A 17,822-nucleotide genomic window follows, 5' to 3' on the forward strand; every position below is an offset into this window, starting at 1 on the left:
AAAAACTACTGCAATATATTGTTACATCAGTATTAATGAATATTGTATAGGCCCTGGTAAGCTAGAAAATTCTCAGGATGTAATAATGTTGGCCAGAAAAGTGCATTACAAACCCCACAAATTTTATTACAGTTATGAGACAAAGAATAGAAAATAGTACTGGAGAAAACATAGTAAAATGCAAACAGTCATTAAGGTTGTATTATTTTGAGTTATTTCATCCTTGGTTTTTCCAAAGGTTTTTATACTATGATGAAATTTGTGTATGGTTAAAAATCTGTTAAAATACGAGTGGAAATATTATCTGTATTTCAGAAACTCTGCAGTGATGCTCAAGTTAAAGTCTTTGGGAAATGCTGCCAACTGAAACCTGGAGGAGACAGTTCTTCCTCTTTAGATAGTTCTGTGACTTCATCTTCTGATATAAAAGACCAGTGTCTTAAGTACCAGGTAAGATCATTGATGTCATTTAGTTATTTATTCATTTATAAATATTTTTGAACATCATCCAGCAGACCATGGGGATATAAATAGCAGTTAGTTCTTATCTTCCTAGAGGTTGCATTGAAGCTGGAGAGACAGATAAACAAGTAAGTTTATGAACTTTGATAAATCTAAGAATAGAAGAAGTAGAGAGCCATAGGCATAGGTTGCATGAGTATTTTCTCCTTATATTTCCCAATTCAGACTTACTGGTTTATCAGAATAATTTCTTATTTTATATACTTTTTCAATACTGAAATATGAAGATAAATATAAAATACTAATGCCATTTCAGTTGTAGTATAAGATTAAAGTATAATTAGAAGTTTACATAATGCACAGGTTTATTTTTCAAAAATAATGTGACTTGTAAAATATAGAATTTAAATGTATTAGTAAGTATATATAGGAACTTCTCTCTAAAAGTGTTACATTTTATATAAGATCAGTGTTTGGTCTCATGCTCAACAAATGTCATCTGATGTAAACTTATTTGTGTCATCCAAGTTTGCATGAATCACAAGTATTTTATATTTACACAGTACCAAAATAGAATCTTGGCTTTTTAATTATTGGTAATGAGATGATTGTGTTTTGATGGAAGTTGATCTTTATACCTAATCAATGGGACAAGCTATGTGAAAGGAGTCTAAAATTACTAAATTCAAGATGGATTTACTGCACAGTTCCCTCGCCTTCTTCTATTTCACTTCCCCTTTAGGCACGATACCTTAGGGGTATCCATAATAGTGCTGTGCCATACTGCACCATCATGATTTATGCTAGCTTGCACTTGGAAAGTTTCATAATTTTTTAAAAATTAACCATGTGGGCTGGGCGCAGTGGCTCACACCTGTAATCCGAGCACTTTGGGAGGCTGAGGAGGGCAGATCACCTGAGGTCGGAAGTTCAAGACCAGTCTGACCAACATGGGGAAACCCCATCTCCACTAAAAAGACAAAAATTAGCCAGATGTGGTGGTTCACACCTATAATTTCAGCTACTTGGGAGCAGGAGAATCACTTGAACCTGGGAGGTGGAGGTTGCGGTGAGCCAAGATTGTGCCATTGCACTCTAGCCTGAGCAACAAGAGTGAAACTCCATCACAAAAAGAAAAAAAATTAGCCATGTGTGGTGGTGTGAGCCTGTAGTCTCAGCTACACAGAAGGCTGAGGTGGGAGCATTGCTTAAGCCTAGAAGTTCTAGGATGCAGTGTGTTATGATCATGCCATTGCACCCCAGCCTGGGTGACAGAGTGAGACCCTGTCTCAGAAAAAAAAAAAGGTCTATATAGAGTGGTTGGCAAGATGGCCAAATAGGAACAGCTCCAGTCTGCAGCTCCCAGTGAGATCAATATTGAAGGTGGGTGATTTCTGCATTTCCAACTGAGTATAAACAAAGCTATCTGGAAGTTTGAATTGGGTGGAGACTACCTCAGCTCGGCAAAGCTTCTGTAGCCAGATTGACTCTCTAGATTCCTCCTCTCTGGGCAGGGCATCTTTGAAAGAAAGGCAGCAGCCTCAATCAGGGACTTAGAGATAAAACTCCTGTCTCCCTCGGACAAAGCACCTTGGGGACGGGGCGGCTATGGGTTCAGCTTCAGCAGACTTAAATGTTCCTGCCTGCCAGCTCTGAAGACAGCAGCAGATCTCCCAGCACAGCACTTGAACTCTGGTAAGGGACAGACTGCCTTCTCAAATGGGTGTCTGACCCCTGTGCCTCCTGACTGGGAGACACCTCCCAGCAAGGGTCCGTAGACACCTCATATAGGAGAGCTCCAACTGTCATCTGGCGGGTGCCCTTTTGGGACGAAGCTTCCAGAAGAAGGAACAGGCAGCAGGCTTTGCTGTTCTACAGCATCTGCTGGTGATATCCAGGCAAATAGGATCTAGAGTGAACCTTCAGCAAACTCTAGCAGACCTATAGCAAAGGGACCTGACTGTTAGAAGAAAAACTAATAGAAAGGAATAGAGTCAAAATCAACAAAAAGGACGTACACAAAAATCCCATCCGAAGGTCACCAGCATCAAAGACCAAAGGTAGATAAATCCCTGCAGATGAGGAAAAAACAGCATAAAAAGACTGAAAATTCCAAAAACTAGAATCCCTCATCTCCTCCAAAGGATCACACTTCTCGCCAGCAACAGAACACAACTGGATGGAGAATGAGTTTGATGAAATGATAGAAGTGGGGTTCAGAAGGTGGGTAATAATAAACTCCTCTGAGCTAAAGGAGCATGTTCTAACTCAATGCAAGGAAGCTAAGAACCTTGAAAAAAGGTTAGAGGAATTGCTAACTAGAATAACCAGTTTAGAGAAGAACATAAGTAACCTGATGGAGCTGAAAAGCACAGCAGGAGAACTTGTGAAGCATACACAAGAATCAATAGCTGAATCAAACAAGTGGAAGGAAGGATATCAGAAATTGAAGATCAACTTAATGAAATAAAGCATGAAGACAAGGTTAGAGAGCAAAGAATGAAAAGGAACGAACAAAGCTTCTGGAAATACAGGACTATGTGAAAAGACTAAACATATGTTTGATTGGTATACCTGAAAGTGACAGGGAGAGTGGAACCAAGTTGGAAAACACTCTTCAATAAATTATTCAGAACTTCCCCAGCCTAGCAAGACAGGCTAGCATTCAGTTTCAGGAGATACAGAGAACACCATGAAGATGTTCCTCAAGAAGAGCAACCCTAAGACACATAATCATCAGATTCAGCAAGGTTGAAATAAAGGAAAACATGTTAAGGGCAGCCAGAGAGAAAGGATGGGTTACTCACAAAGGGAAGCCCATCAGACTAACAGTGGATCTCTCTGCAGAAACTCTACAGGCCACAAGAGAGTTGGGGCTAATATTCAATATTCATAAAATAATTTTCAACCCAGAATTTCACATCCGGCCAAACTAAGCTTCATAAGCAAAGGAGAAATAAAATCCTTTACAGACAAGCAAATGCTGAGAGATTTTGTCACCCCCAGGCCTGCATTACAACAGCTCCTGAAGGAAGCACTAAATATAGAAAGGAAAAACTGGTACCAGCCACTGCAAAAACATACCAAATTGTAAAGACCATTTACACTATGAAGAAACTGCATCAACTAATGGGCAGAATAACCAGCTAGCATTGTAATGACAGGATCAAATTCACATATAACAATATTAACCTTAAATGTAAATGAGCTAAATACCCCAATGAAAAGACAGACTGGCAAATTGCATAAAGAGTCAAGACCCATTGGTGTGCTGTATTCAGGAGATCCATCTCACATACAATGACACACATAGGCTCAAGATAAAGGGATGGATGAATATTCACCAAGCAAATAGAAAGCAAAAAAAAAAAAAAAAAAAAAAAACAGGAGTTGCTAAACTAGTCTCTGATAAAACAGACTTTAAACCAACAAATATCAAAAAAGACAAGGGAGGGCATTACATAATGGTAAAGGGGTCAATGCAACAAGAAGAGCTAACTATCCTAAATATATATGCACCCAATACAGGAGCACCAGATACATAAAGCAAGTTCTCAGAGACCTGCAAAGAGGCCTAGACTCCCACACAATAATAGTGGGAGACTTTAATACCCCACTGTCAATATTAGGCAGATCAATAAGACAGAAAATTAACAAGAATATTCAGGACTTCAACTCAGCTCTGGACCAAGTGGACCTAATAGACATCTGCAGAACTCTCCACCCCAAATCAATACATTCTTCTCAGCACCACATCATCACACTCATTCTAAAATTGACCACAAAATTTTAAGTAAAACTCTCCTCAACAAATGCAGAAGAATGGAAATCATAACAAACAGCCTCTCAGACCACAGTGCAATCAAATTAGAACTCAGGAGTAAGAAACTCATTCAAAACCACATAACTACATGGAAACTGAACAACCTGTTCCTCAATTACTACTGGGTTAATAAAGAAATTAAGGCAGAAATCAAAAAGTTCTTTCAAACCAAGACAGTATACCAGAATCTCTAGGACACAGCTAAAGCAATGTTTCAAGGGAAATTTATAGCACTAAATGCCCACAGAAGAAAGCGGGAAAGATCTAAAACTGACACCCTAACACCGCAATTAAAAGAACTAGAGAAGCAAGAGCAAACAAATTCAAAAGCTAGCAGAAGACAAGAAATAACTAAGATCAGAGCAGAACTGAAAGAGATAAAGACACGAAAAACTCTTCAAAAAAATCAATGAACCTAGGAGCTGGATTTTTGAAAAGATTAACACTGCTAGCTGGACTAATAAAGAGGAAAAGAGAGAAGGATCAAATAGACACCAAAAAAAATGATAAAGGGAATATCATCACTGATCCCACAGAAATACAAACTAACATATTATAAACACCTCTATGCAAATAAACTAGAAAATCTAGAAGAAATGGATAAATTCCTGGACACATAAACCCTCCCAAGACTAAACCAGAAAGCAGTCAAAACCCTGAATAGACCAATAACAAGTTCTAAAATTGAGGCAGTAATCAACAACCTACCAACCAAAAAAAGCCCAGGACCAAACAGATTTGCAGCCACATTCTACCAGAGGTACAAAGAGGATCTGGTATCATTCCTTCTGAAACTATTCCAGACAATTGAAATAGAGGTACTCCTCCCTAACTCATTTTATGAGGACAGCATTATCCTGATACCAAAACCTGGCAGAGATACAACAAAAAAAGAAAATTTCAGACCAATATCCCTGATGAACATCGATGTGAAAATCCTCAATAAAATACCAGTAAACCAAATCCAGCAGCACAAGAAAAAGCTTATCTACCACAATCAAGTTGGCTTCATCCCTGGGATGCAAGGCTGGTTCAGCATACACAAATCAATACACATAATCCATCACATAAACAGAACCAATGGCAAAAACCATATAATTATCTCAATAGATGCAGAAAAAGCTTTCATTAAAATTCAACAGCCCTTCATGCTAAAAACTCAATAAACTAAGTATTGATGCAACATATCTCAAAATAATAAGAGCTATTTACAACAAACCCACACCCAGTATCATGCTGAATGGGCAAAAGCTGGAAGCATTCGTTTTAAAAACCAGCACAAGATGAGAATGCCCTCTCTCACCACTCCTATTCAACATAGTGTTGGAAGTTCTGGCCAGGGCCGTTAGGCAAGAGAAAGAAATAAAGTGTATTCAAATAGTAAGAGAGGAAGTCAAATTGTCTCTGCTGTATATTTAGAAACCCCATCATCTGAGCCCAAAATGTCCTTAAGTTGATAAGCAACTTCAGCAAAGTCTCAGGATACAAAATCAATGTGAAAAAAAATCACAAACATTCCTCTACACTAATAATAGACAAACAGAGCCAAATCATGAGTGCACTCCCACTCACAATTGCTGCAGAGAGAATAAAATACCTAGGAATACAACTTACGAGGGAGGTGAAGGACCTCTTTAAGAAGAACTACAAACCACTGCTCAAGGAAATAAGAGAGGACACAAACAAATCGAAAAAAATTTCATTCTCATAGATAGGAAGAATCAATATCATGAAAATGGCCATACTGCCCAAAGTAATTTATAGATTCAGTGCTGTCTCCATCAAGCTATCATTGACTTTCTTCACAGAATTAGAAAAAACTACTTTAAATTTCATATAGAACCAAAAAAGAGCCCATATAGTTAAGACAGCCCTAAGCAAAAAGAACAAAGCTGAAGGCATCTGACTTCAAACTATACTACAAGGCTACACTAAACAAAACGGTATGGTACTGGTACCATAACAGATATATAGACCAATGGAACATAACAGAGGCTTCACAAATAATGCCACACATCTACAACCATCTGATCTTTGACAAACCTGACAAAAACAAGCAATGGGGGAATTATTCCCTATTTAATAAATGGTGTTGGGAAAACTGGCTAGCCATATGCAGAAAGCTGAAACTGGACCCCTTCCTTACACATTATACAAAAATTAACTCAAGACTTAAACGTATGACCTAAAACCATAAAAACCCTAGAAGAAAACCTAGGCATTACCATTCAGGATGTAAACATGGGCAAAGACTTCAAGACTAAAACACCAAAAGCAATGGCAACAAAAACCAAAATTGACAAATGGGATCTAATTAAACTAAAGAGCTTCTGCACAGGAAAAGAAACTATCATCAGAGTGAACAGGCAACCTATAGAACGGGAGAAAATTTTTGCAATCCATCCATTTTACAAAGGTCTAATATCCAGAATCTATAAGGAGCTTAAACAAACTTACAAGAAAAAAACAACCCCATCAAAAAGTGGGCTTAAGGATATGAACAGACACTTCTCAAAAGAAAATATTTATACAGCAACCAACATATCAAAGAAAAGCTCATCATCACTGGTCATTAGAGAAATGCAAATCAAAACTATAGTGAGATACCATCTTAGGCTAGTTAGAATTGCTATCATTAAAAAGTCAGGAAACAACAGATGCTGGAAAGGATGTGCAGAAATAAGAATGATTTTACATTGTTGGTGGGAGTGTAAATTAGTTCAACCATTGGAAGACAGTATGGTGATTCCTCAAGGATCTAGAACCAGAAATACCATTTGACTTAGCAATCCCATTACTGGGTATATGCCCAAAGGATGATAAATCATTCTACCATAAAGACCCGTGCACGCGTACCTGTATTGTAGCATTATTCACAATAGCAAAGACTTGAAACCAACCCAAATGCCCATCATTGGTAGACTGAATAAAGAAAATGTGGCACATATACGCCATGGAATACTATGCAGCCATAAAAAGGATGAGTTCATGTTCTTTGCAGGGACATGGGTGAAGCTGGAAACAATTGTTCTCAGCAAACTAAAACAGGAACAGAAAACCAAACATCACATGTTCTCAATGCATAAGTGGGAGTTGAACCACGAGAACACATGGACACAGGGAGGGGAACATCACACACTGGCACCTGTTGGTGGGTGGGGGAGTGGGGGAGGGATAGCATTAGGAGAAATACCTAATGTAGATGTAATGTTGATGGTTGCAGCAAAGCACCATGGCACATGTATACATATGTAACAAACCTGCATGTTCTGCACATGTGTCCCGGAACTTAAAAGTATAATAATTTTAAAAAATATGTGTATATAATTTCAGGTAAGTGGGACATTGTCTTTGAGTTATACAAGTTATAACAGATTTATTAGCTTCCAGCAGTGAGTACTTAGAATAGACCTTTAAATAAGGCATTTTTAAAAGACAGTAATGATAATGGCATCATTTTAATTATAAGCTTCATTGTAGATTATGTCATCTTAAAATACATAGTTAGCCAGTGACATGATAACTAGTATATGTTAGAACAAAGAGAAACTTAATGGTAAATTATATGGTCTCATAAAATTTACATTTTAACTTATTAATATTTTTACTGTATTTTCCTTTCTGGGGATCATTGTATTTGTATAATAGTAAAATCTATAAATGCCTTGGTATTTAAATTTGTGTAACTTAATATAATAAATAATAAATGCATTCAAAATAGCAATGGAGTTAGATACATTATAGTAAAAATGAGCTTTTAAGGGAAGGCTGCCATGTCTGTCATTAGACAGAAGTAATTTAGGTTGCCAAGTAAGATTGGCATTGATTTTTTTTTAACTATTTTATCATTTAAAAAATTTATTCTATTCTGTTTCTAAAATGTTGTCCTCAATACCCAAGCCTCTGTGTCTTGAAATAAAAATTCGATCTTAACCAGATCTCAAGAATAAATTAGTTGCTTTCTGTATTGGTAACGTAGGTATGACAGAAATTACTCTTTTCTTAAAAATTCACTTTGTGCTCATATTAAACCAAAATTAAGTTTATAGTTCTGAGAAAGAAAAAAAACATGTAAATAAACATAGATAAAACAAATATAAAAACAGTTATATATAATAAAATATGTTGCTACTTGGTGTCTTTTTAAGGAAATATATAAATGTTTAAATATATGGATTTTCTTTTTTTTTTTTTAAATTTTTTATTGCATTTTAGGTTTGGGGGTACATGTGCAGAACATACAAGACAGTTGCATAGGTACACACATGGCAGTGTGTTTTGCTTCCTTTCTCCCCTTCACCCACATTTGGCATTTCTCCCCAGGCTATACCTCCCCACCTCCCCCTCCCACTGGCCCTCCCCTTTTCCCCCCAATAGACCCCAGTGTTTAATACTCCCCTCCCTGTGTCCATGTGTTCTCATTTTTCATCACCCGCCTATGAGTGAGAATATGCGGTGTTTCATTTTCTGTTCTTGTGTCAGTTTTCTGAGAATGATGTTCTCCATATTCATCCATATCCCTACAAACGACACAAACTCATCATTTCTGATTGCTGCATAATATTCCATAGTGTATATGTGCCACATTTTTCCAATCCAGTCTATCATCGATGGGCATTTGGGTTGATTCCAGGTCTTTGCTATTGTAAACAGTGCTGCAATGAACATTTGTGTGCATGTGTCCTTATATTAGAACGATTTATATTCCTTTGGATATATACCCAGTAATGGGATTGCTGGGTCAAATGGAATTTCTATTTCTAAGGCCTTGAGGATTCACCACACCGTCTTCCACAATGGTTGAACTAATTTACACTCCCACCAACAGTGTAAAAGTGTTCCTTTTTCTCCACATCCTCTCCAGCATCTGTTGTCTCCAGATTTTTTAATGATCACCATTCTAACTGGCGTGAGATGGTATCTCAATGTGGTTTTGATTTGCATCTCTCTGATGACCAGTGACGATGAGCATTTTTTCATATGATTGTTGGCCTCATATATGTCTTCTTTCATAAAGTGTCTGTTCATAGTCTTTGCCCAATTTTGAATGGGCTTGTTTGTTTTTTTCCTGTAAATGTGTTTGAGTTCTTTGTAAATTCTGGATATCAGCCCTTTGTCAGATGGGTAAACTGCAAAAATTTTTTCCCATTCTCTTGGTTGCCGATTCACTCTAGTGACTGTTTCTTTTGCCGTGCAGAAGCTGTGGAGTTTCATTAGGTCCCATTTGTCTATTTTGGCCTTTGTTGCCAATGCTTTTGGTGTTTTGTTCATGAAGTCCTTGCCCACTCCTATGTCTTGGATGGTTTTGCCCAGATTTTCCTCTAGGGTTTTTATGGTGCCAGGTCTTATGTTTAAGTCTTAATCCATCTGGAGTTAATTTTGGTGTAAGGTGTCAGGAAGGGGTCCAGTTTCTGCTTTCTGCACATGGCTAGCCTGTTTTCCCAACACCATTTGATGAACAGGGAATCCTTTCCCCATTGCTTGTTTTTGTCGGCTTTATCAAAGATTGTATGGTTGTAGATATGTTGTGTTGCCTCCGATGCCTCTGTTCTGCTCCATTGGTCTATATCTCTGTTTTGGTACCAGTACCATGCTGTTTTGATTACTGTAGCCTTGTAGTATAATTTGAAATCCAGTAGTGTGATGCCCTCCACTGTGTTCTTTTTGCTTAGAATTGACATGCCTATGTGGGCTCTCTTTTCATTCCATATGAAGTTCATGGTGGTTTTTTCCAGTTCTGTGAAGAAAGTCAATGGTAGCTTGATGGGTATAGCATTGCTTCTGTAAATTACTTTGGGCAGTATAGCCATTTTCACGATATTAATTCTTCCTAACCATGAACATGGAATGTTTTTCCATCTGTTTGTTTTTCTCTGATTTCGTTGAGCAGTGGTTTGTAGTTTTCCTTGAAGAGGTCCCTTACATTCCTTGTGAGTTGTATTCCAAGGTATTTTATTCTTTTTGTAGCAATTGCGAATGGCAGTTCGTTCTTGATTTGGCTTTCTTTAAGACTGTTATTGGTGTAGAGGAAGGCTTGTGATTTTTGCACATTGATTTTATATCCTGAGACTTTGCTGAAGCTCCTTATCAGTTTCAGGAGTTTTTGGGCTGAGGCGATGGGGTCTTCTAGGTATACTATCACGTCGTCTGCAAATAGAGACAATTTGGCTTCCACCTTTCCTATTTGAATACCCTTTATTTCTTTTTCTTGCCTGATTGCTCTGGCTAGAACTTCCAGTACTATATTGAATAGGAGTGGTGACAGAGGGCATCCTTGTCTAGTGCTGGATTTCAAAGGGAATGCTTCTAGTTTTTGCCCATTAAGTATGATATTGGCTGTTAATTTGTCATAAATAGCTTTTATTACTTTGAGATATGTTCCATCGATACCGAGTTTATTGAGGGTTTTTAGCATAAAGGGCTGTTGAATTTTGTCAGATGCCTTCTCTGAGTCAATTGACATAATCATGTGGTTTGTGTTTTTGGTTCTGTTTATGTGGTGAATTATGTTTATACACTTGCGTATGTTGAACCAGCCTTGCATCCCCGGGATGAATCCTACTTGATCATGATGGATAAGTTTTTTGTTTTGCTGTTGCAATCGGCTTGCCAATATTTTATTGAAGATTTTTGCATCTATGTTCATCATGGATATTGGCCTGAAGTTTTCTTTTCTTGTTTGGTCTCTGCTGGGTTTTGGTATCAGGATGATATTGGTCTCATAGAATGATTTGGGAAGGATTCCTTCTTTTTGGATTATTTGGAATAGTTTTAGAAGGAATGGTACCAGCTCCTCTTTGTGTGTCTGGTAGAATTCGGCTGTGAACCCGTCTGGACCTGGGCTTTTTTTGTGTGGTAGGCTCTTAATTGCTGCCTCGACTTCTGCCCTTGTTATTGGTCTATTCATAGTTTCAGCTTCCTCCTGGTTTAGGCTTGGGAGGACACAGGAGTCCAGGAATTTATCCATTTCTTCCAGGTTTACTAGTTTATGTGCATAGAGTTGTTTGTAATATTCTCTGATGATGGTTTGAATTTGTGTGGAATCTGTGGTGATTTCCCCTTTATCATTTTTTATTGCATCTATTTGGTTGTTCTCTGTTTTCTTTTTAATGATTCTGGCTAGTGGTCTATTTTGTTGATCTTTTCACAAAACCAGCTCTTGGATTTATTGATTTTTTGGAGGGTTTTCCGTGTCTCAGTCTCCTTCAGTTCAGCTCTGATCTTAGTTATTTCTTGTCTTCTGCTGGGTTTTGAGTTTTTTTGATCTTGCTCCTCTAGCTCTTTCAATTTTGACGATAGGGCGTCAATTTTGGATCTCTCCATTCTCCTCATATGGGCACTTATTGCTATATACTTTCCTCTAGAGACTGCTTTAAATGTGTCCCAGAGATTCTGGCATGTTGTGTCTTCATTCTCATTGGTTTAGAAGAACTTTATTTCTGCCTTCATTTCATTGTTTATCCAGTCAACATTCAAGAGCCAGTTGTTGAGTTTCCATGAAGCTGTGCGGGTCTGGGTTGGTTTCTGAATTCTGAGTTCTAACTTGATAGCACTGTGGTCTGAGAGGCTGTTTGTTATGATTTCAGTTGTTTTGCATTTGCTGAGCAGTGCTTTACTTCCAATTATGTGGTCAATTTTAGAGTAGGCGTGATGTGGTGCTGAGAAGAATGTATATTCTGTGGATTTGGGGTGGAGAGTTCTGTAAATGTCTATCAGGTTTGCTTGCTCCAGGTCTGAGTTCAAGCCCTGGATATCCTTGTTGATTTTCTGTCTGGTTGATCTGTCTAATATTGACAGTGGAGTGTTAAAGTCTCCCACTATTATTGTGTGGGAGTCTAAGTCTCTTTGTAAGTCGTTAAGAACTTGCCCTATGTATCTGGGTGCTCCTGTATTGGGTCCAGATATGTTTTGGATCGTTAGCTCTTCTTGTTGTATCGATCCTTTTACCATTATGTAATGGCCTTCTTTGTCTCTTTTGATCTTTGTTGCTTTAAAGTCTATTTTATCAGAGACAAGAATTGCAACTCCTGCTTTTTTTTGCTCTCCATTTGCTTGGTTGATCTTCCTCCATCCCTTTATTTTGAGCCTTTGTGTATCCTTGCATGTGAGATGGGTTTTCTGGATACAGCACACTGCTGGGTTTTGGATTTTTATCCAATTTGCCAGTCTGTGTCTTTTGATTGGTGCATTTAGTCCATTTACATTTAGGTTTAATATCGTTGTGTGTGAATTTGATACTGCCATTTTGATGCTAGCTGGCTGTTTTGCCCGTTAGTTGTTGTAGATTCTTCATTATGTTGATGCTCTTTAGCATTTAGTGTGATTTTGGAATGGCTGTTACTGGTTGTTTCTTTCTATGTGTAGTGCCTCTTTCAGGAGCTCTTGTAAAGCAGGCCTGGTGGTGACAAAATCTCTGAGTACTTGCTTGTTCGCAAAGGATTTTATTTTTCCTTCAGTTATGAAGCTCAGTTTGGCTGGATATGAAATTCTGGGTTGAAAGTTTTTTTCTTTAAGGATGTTGAATATTGGCCCCCACTCTCTTCTGTCTTGTAGAGTTTCTGCCGAGAGATCTGCTGTGAGTCTGATGGGCTTCCCTTTGTGGGTGACCCGACCTTTCTCTCTGGCTGCCCTTAGTATTTTCTCCTTTATTTCAGCCTTGTTGAATCTGACGATTATGTGCCTTGGGGTTGCTCTGCTTGCGGAATATCTTTGTGGTGTTCTCTGTATTTCCTTCAATTGAGTGTTGGCCTGTCTTGCTAGGTGGGGGAAATTTTCCTGGATAATGTCCTGAAGAGTATTTTCCAGCTTGGATTCATTCTCTTCGTCACATTCTGGTACGCCTATCAAACATAGGTTAGGTCTCTTCACATAGTCCCACATTTCTTGGAGACTTTGTTCATTCCTTTTTGCGCTTTTTTCTCTGATCTTGGTTTCTTGTTTTATTTCATTGAGTTGATCTTCGACTTCTGATATTCTTTCTTCTGCTTGGTAAATTTGGCTATTGAAACTTGTGCAGGCTTCGCAAAGTTCTTGTATTGTGTTTTTCAGCTCCTTTAATTCATTCATATTCCTCTCTAAGTTATGCATTCTTGTTATCACTTCCTCGAATCTTTTTTCATATCTTTTTTCAGGGTTCTTAGTTTCTTTGCATTGATTTAAAACATGTTCTTTTAGCTCACAAAGGTTTCTGATTATCTACCTTCTGAAGTCTAATTCCGTCATTTTGTCACAGTCATTCTTCATCCAGCTTTGTTCCCTTCCTGGTGAGGAGTTTTGGTCCTTTCTAGGAGGCGAGGTGTTCTGGTTTCGGGTGTTTTCCACCTTTTTGCGCTGGTTTCTTCCCATCTTTGTGAATTTATCCACCTGTCGTCTGTGTAGTTGCTGACTTTTCGATTGGGTCTCTGAGTGGACACCCAGATTGTTGATGATGAAGTATTTCTGTTACTTGGTTTTCCTTCTACCAGTCTAGCCCCTTCGCTGTATGATTGCTGAGGTCCGCTCTAGGCCCTGCTTCTCTGGGGTACACCTATAGCAGCTGCGGGACAGTGAGGGATGCTACCAGTTTCTTTTTCTGCTATCTTTGTCCCAGTATGATGCCTGCCAAATGTCACTCTTTTGGATTTAGAGGGGTCAGGGAGCTGCTTGAGGAGACAGTCTGTACTTTGTAGGAGCTCAAGTGCTGAGCTGTGAGCTCTGTTGTTCATTCAGGGCTGTTAGGTTGCTATGTTTAATTCTGCTGCAACATAACTCATAAAAAAAACCCTTTTTTTCTCAGATGCTCTGTCTGTGGGTGGTTGGGGCTTTTCTTGTGAGTGTCCACCGTGCTGTCCTGCCCAGCTAGGAGGCAGTCTAGTCACTATTTGCCTGCCGAGGCTCCGCCCTGCTGGTGTGAGGTTCGCCCTGTTGCTGCGGTCTCTGCCCTGCTGCCATAAGCTATGCCCTGCGGCGGAGTCTCTCTGTTGTAGCGGGTTGCCTCGGCAACGGCAGGCTGTGTCAGCAATGGGCGTGTACCTCAGTAGGGGCGGTTTGCCTTGGTAATGGCGGGTGCCCCTCCCCCACAGAGCTGTGGCCTCAGGGAACCCCTCCACCAGGAGCATTTGGAATCGCAGTTTTGTTTGTCCCACTGCGCTACCCCAAAGGCTGTCACCCTGAAATCTCCTGGGCTGGCTCACTGTCCATGTCCCGTTCAGTCTCAAGTTCAGCCCTCCCAAGTCTCAAGTTGCCAGCCCAACCGGGCACCCGGACGAGCGCGCTTTGTGGGGACCGCTGTGTAGCGCCGCCACAGCGCAGGCCGTTGCCGCACCGGCTGCCAGCTGCGCCAGCCAAAACCTCTGCCTGGTGTCTCGCATCTCCTCTATACCTAGGAATTTCCCCTTTCTGTGGGCAACAAAGATCCGTCTGGAAATGCAGCCCTGACTCACCCCTTCCGCGCATTGACTTCAATCCATGGTTGTTGTCACAGCGCCATCTTGTGTCCTCTCTCCATATATGGATTTTCTTAAGCCACAATACTAGGACAATGTAAGATAGGGAGTAAACAGGCAAAAGAGTAAAAGAATCACATTATGAAACAGAAAACAGCGTGCAGCTGTATGGGGATTATCTTCACTTTATTGTTATTAGAATTTTTCTTAATATTTTAGAAACCATTTGTTTCTTGATTTTTATAATTGCATCAGTTAAGACTTGTATTTGGATACTCTCTAAACAGTGGCTTAAACAAAGTAGGGATTGTGTTTCTGACATGATAACACTAAAAGTATACCATCTAGGTATGATATTGGGCTTCAAGATACCCTTAGAAACCATGGTTCTCTTATCTTTCTGCTTAGAGTTAAATTATACTTGTAGCCTTATCATTATATTATCACATCTCCATCTGTAGTGACTTCCTCTTAGATCTAACTGACTAGGACTGTGTCAAATGTATGTAAATGAGTACTGAAAATTGCTACTCCAACCATAGCACTAATCTTTTAAGTATAAAAATTACTATAACTCTCCTATCTTCAAGTGAGGCTGTGAAATAAAATTTTTTTCAGTTGGGCATATTAGTGCCCTGAAACAAACTAGACTTCAAAAAATGAGGAAGAATTAGAGAATAGATACTTTATAAGTAAGTAGTAATATTTGCCATGATATCTAAATAGTAACCAAATGGATAAGCTCAATCTTTAACTGTTTTCTGACTCCTGTGAGGACAAAGAATAATGAAAGGGGATAACTTTTTAATCAGGAGTTTCCTTGAAAAAAAAAAAAAAAAACATTTCAGTGGTTCAAGGAAGTCTTTTTTTTTTTAAACAGAGTCTTGCTCTGTTTCCCAGGCTGGAGTGCAATGGCACAATCTTTACTCACCACAACCTCTGCCTCCTGTGCTCAAACGATTCTCCTGCCTCAACCTCCCGAGTAGCAGGGATTACAGGCACACACCACCATACCCAGCTAATATTTTTGTATTTGTAGCAGAGATTGAGTTTCACCATGTTGGCCTGGCTGGTCTCCAACTCCTGACCTTGTGATCCGCCCACCTTGGCCTCCCAAAGTGCTGGGATTACAAGTGTGAGCCACCACGCCCAGCATCAAGGAAGTCTTAAAAAAAATATTGTGGTGAGAACATGAGATCTACCCTCTTAAATTTTTAAATGTACCATGAATTGTTGTCTGTAGGAACAATGTTGCACTATAGATCTGTAGAGCTTATTCTAATTGCTTGACTGAAATTTACTGTCATTGATTAGTAACTCCCCATTTCCCCCTCACCCCAGTGCCTGGTAACTACCATTCTACTGTTTGATTCTGTAAATTTGGCTATTTTAAATACCTCATGTAAGTGGAGTATTTATCTCATCATGCAGTATTTATCTTTTTGTGATTGGCTTATTTCATTTAGCCTAACGTCCTTAAGATTCATCTGTGTTTTTGCATGTTGCAGAGTTTTCTTCTTTTTAAAAATTGAAGAGTGTTTCATTCCATGTGTATATCATATTTCATTTATCCATTCATCTGTCAATGGAAATTTGGTGTTATTTTCATACCTTGGCTATTGTGAATAGTGCCATAATGAACATAGGAGTGCTAATGTCTCTTTGAAATCCTGATTTTAATTATTTTGGATAAATGCCCAGAAGTGGAATTGCCAGTTCACATGATAGTTCTATTTTTAATTTTTGAAGGACTTGCCATGTTGTTTTCCATAAGGACAGTACCATTTTGCATTCCTACAACAATTTGCAAGGGCTCCAATTTCACCACATCCTCACCACTTGTCTTTGCTTTTTTGATAACAGGCAACCTGACAGGTTTTGTGGTTTTGATGTGTCTTTCTCTGATGTTTAGAAATGTTGAGCATTTTTCCTTTATCAGTTGGTCATTTGTATGATTTCTTTGGAGAAATGCTTATTCAAGACCTTAATTGCGTTACTAGTTTTTACTATTGAGTTGTAGTGGTTTCTGGTACATTTTGAAGCCTAATCCCTTACCAGATACATGGTTTGCAAATATTTTTTTCCCATTCCATATTTTATCTTTTCTCCATCTTGATTATTTACTTTGCTGTGCAGAAACATTTTAGTTTGATGTAGTCCCATTTGTCTATTTTTGCTTTTGTTACCTGTGCTTTCAGTGCCATATGGGTGAAATTACTGTCAAGACCAGTGTCATCAAGCTTTTCTCCTGTTTTCTTCTAGCAGTTTTACAGTTTTAGGTCTTAACATCTAAGCCTTCAGTCCATTTTGAGTTGATTTTTTGCATGATGTAGGAGACCAGTTTTATTCTTTTGCATGTGGATATCTAGTTTTCCCAGCAGCATTTGTTGAGGAGACTATGCTGTCCCCATTGTGTATTCTTGGCACCCTTTCGAAGATCAGTTGACTGTATACATGTAGGTTTATTTCTGGGCTCTTTGTTCTGTTCCACTGGTGTATATATGTGTCTTAATGCTAGTGCCTTACTGTTTTCACTGTAGCTTTGTAGTATAATTTGAAATCAAGAAGTGTGATGCCACCAGTTTTTTTCTTTTTCAGAGTTGACTTGACTCATTGTGGTCTTCTGTGGTTTCATATAAATTTTAATATGTTTTTCTGTTTTGTAAAAAATGCCATTAGGATTTTCACAGGCATAGTATTAAAACTGTAGATCACAGATACGTCTTTACAGAAATACAAAATAGATATAAATTGCCCCATTTATGGATTTTTCTTTAGTACAACAGGAGTAGTAAAAATTACTCTGCATATTCTTTGAGTTTGACTTATCTATCCTGGAGAAATATTATATATGCTTAAGATGTGGTTAAGAATGCCTACTTCTGCATTATTGATAATAGCAAACATCTGGAAGTGACCTAAATGCCTACTAGTAAAGGAAACTGGTCTGTTTAATTTTCATACAGGAAATTTGGTACAGCTGTGAAAAGGAATTAGTCAAATTTATATGTAATAACATGGTTATATCCACAAGACATTGTAAAATGAAGAAAGTCAAGTTGCAGAACAGCATATACAGTGTAGAATTACAACTCTTAGTGTAGAATAGCTAT

General features: G+C 38.5%; 1 protein-coding gene across 3 annotated transcripts in view; it reads left to right on the plus strand.

The window, feature by feature from the left end:
• FNIP1 (folliculin interacting protein 1) overlaps positions 1-17,822 on the plus strand; it is a 179,893-nt gene that overhangs the window by 74,851 nt on the left and 87,220 nt on the right. For all 3 annotated transcript variants that reach the window (XM_002744624.6, XM_008991521.5, XM_035290940.3), the window contains exon 3: positions 316-450. In XM_002744624.6, coding sequence (XP_002744670.2) covers positions 316-450 — 135 coding nt within the window. The remainder of the gene's footprint in view (positions 1-315; positions 451-17,822) is intronic.

This window comes from Callithrix jacchus, chromosome 2 (genome assembly GCF_049354715.1).
Source record: "Callithrix jacchus isolate 240 chromosome 2, calJac240_pri, whole genome shotgun sequence".
Lineage (NCBI taxonomy): Eukaryota > Metazoa > Chordata > Mammalia > Primates > Cebidae > Callithrix > Callithrix jacchus.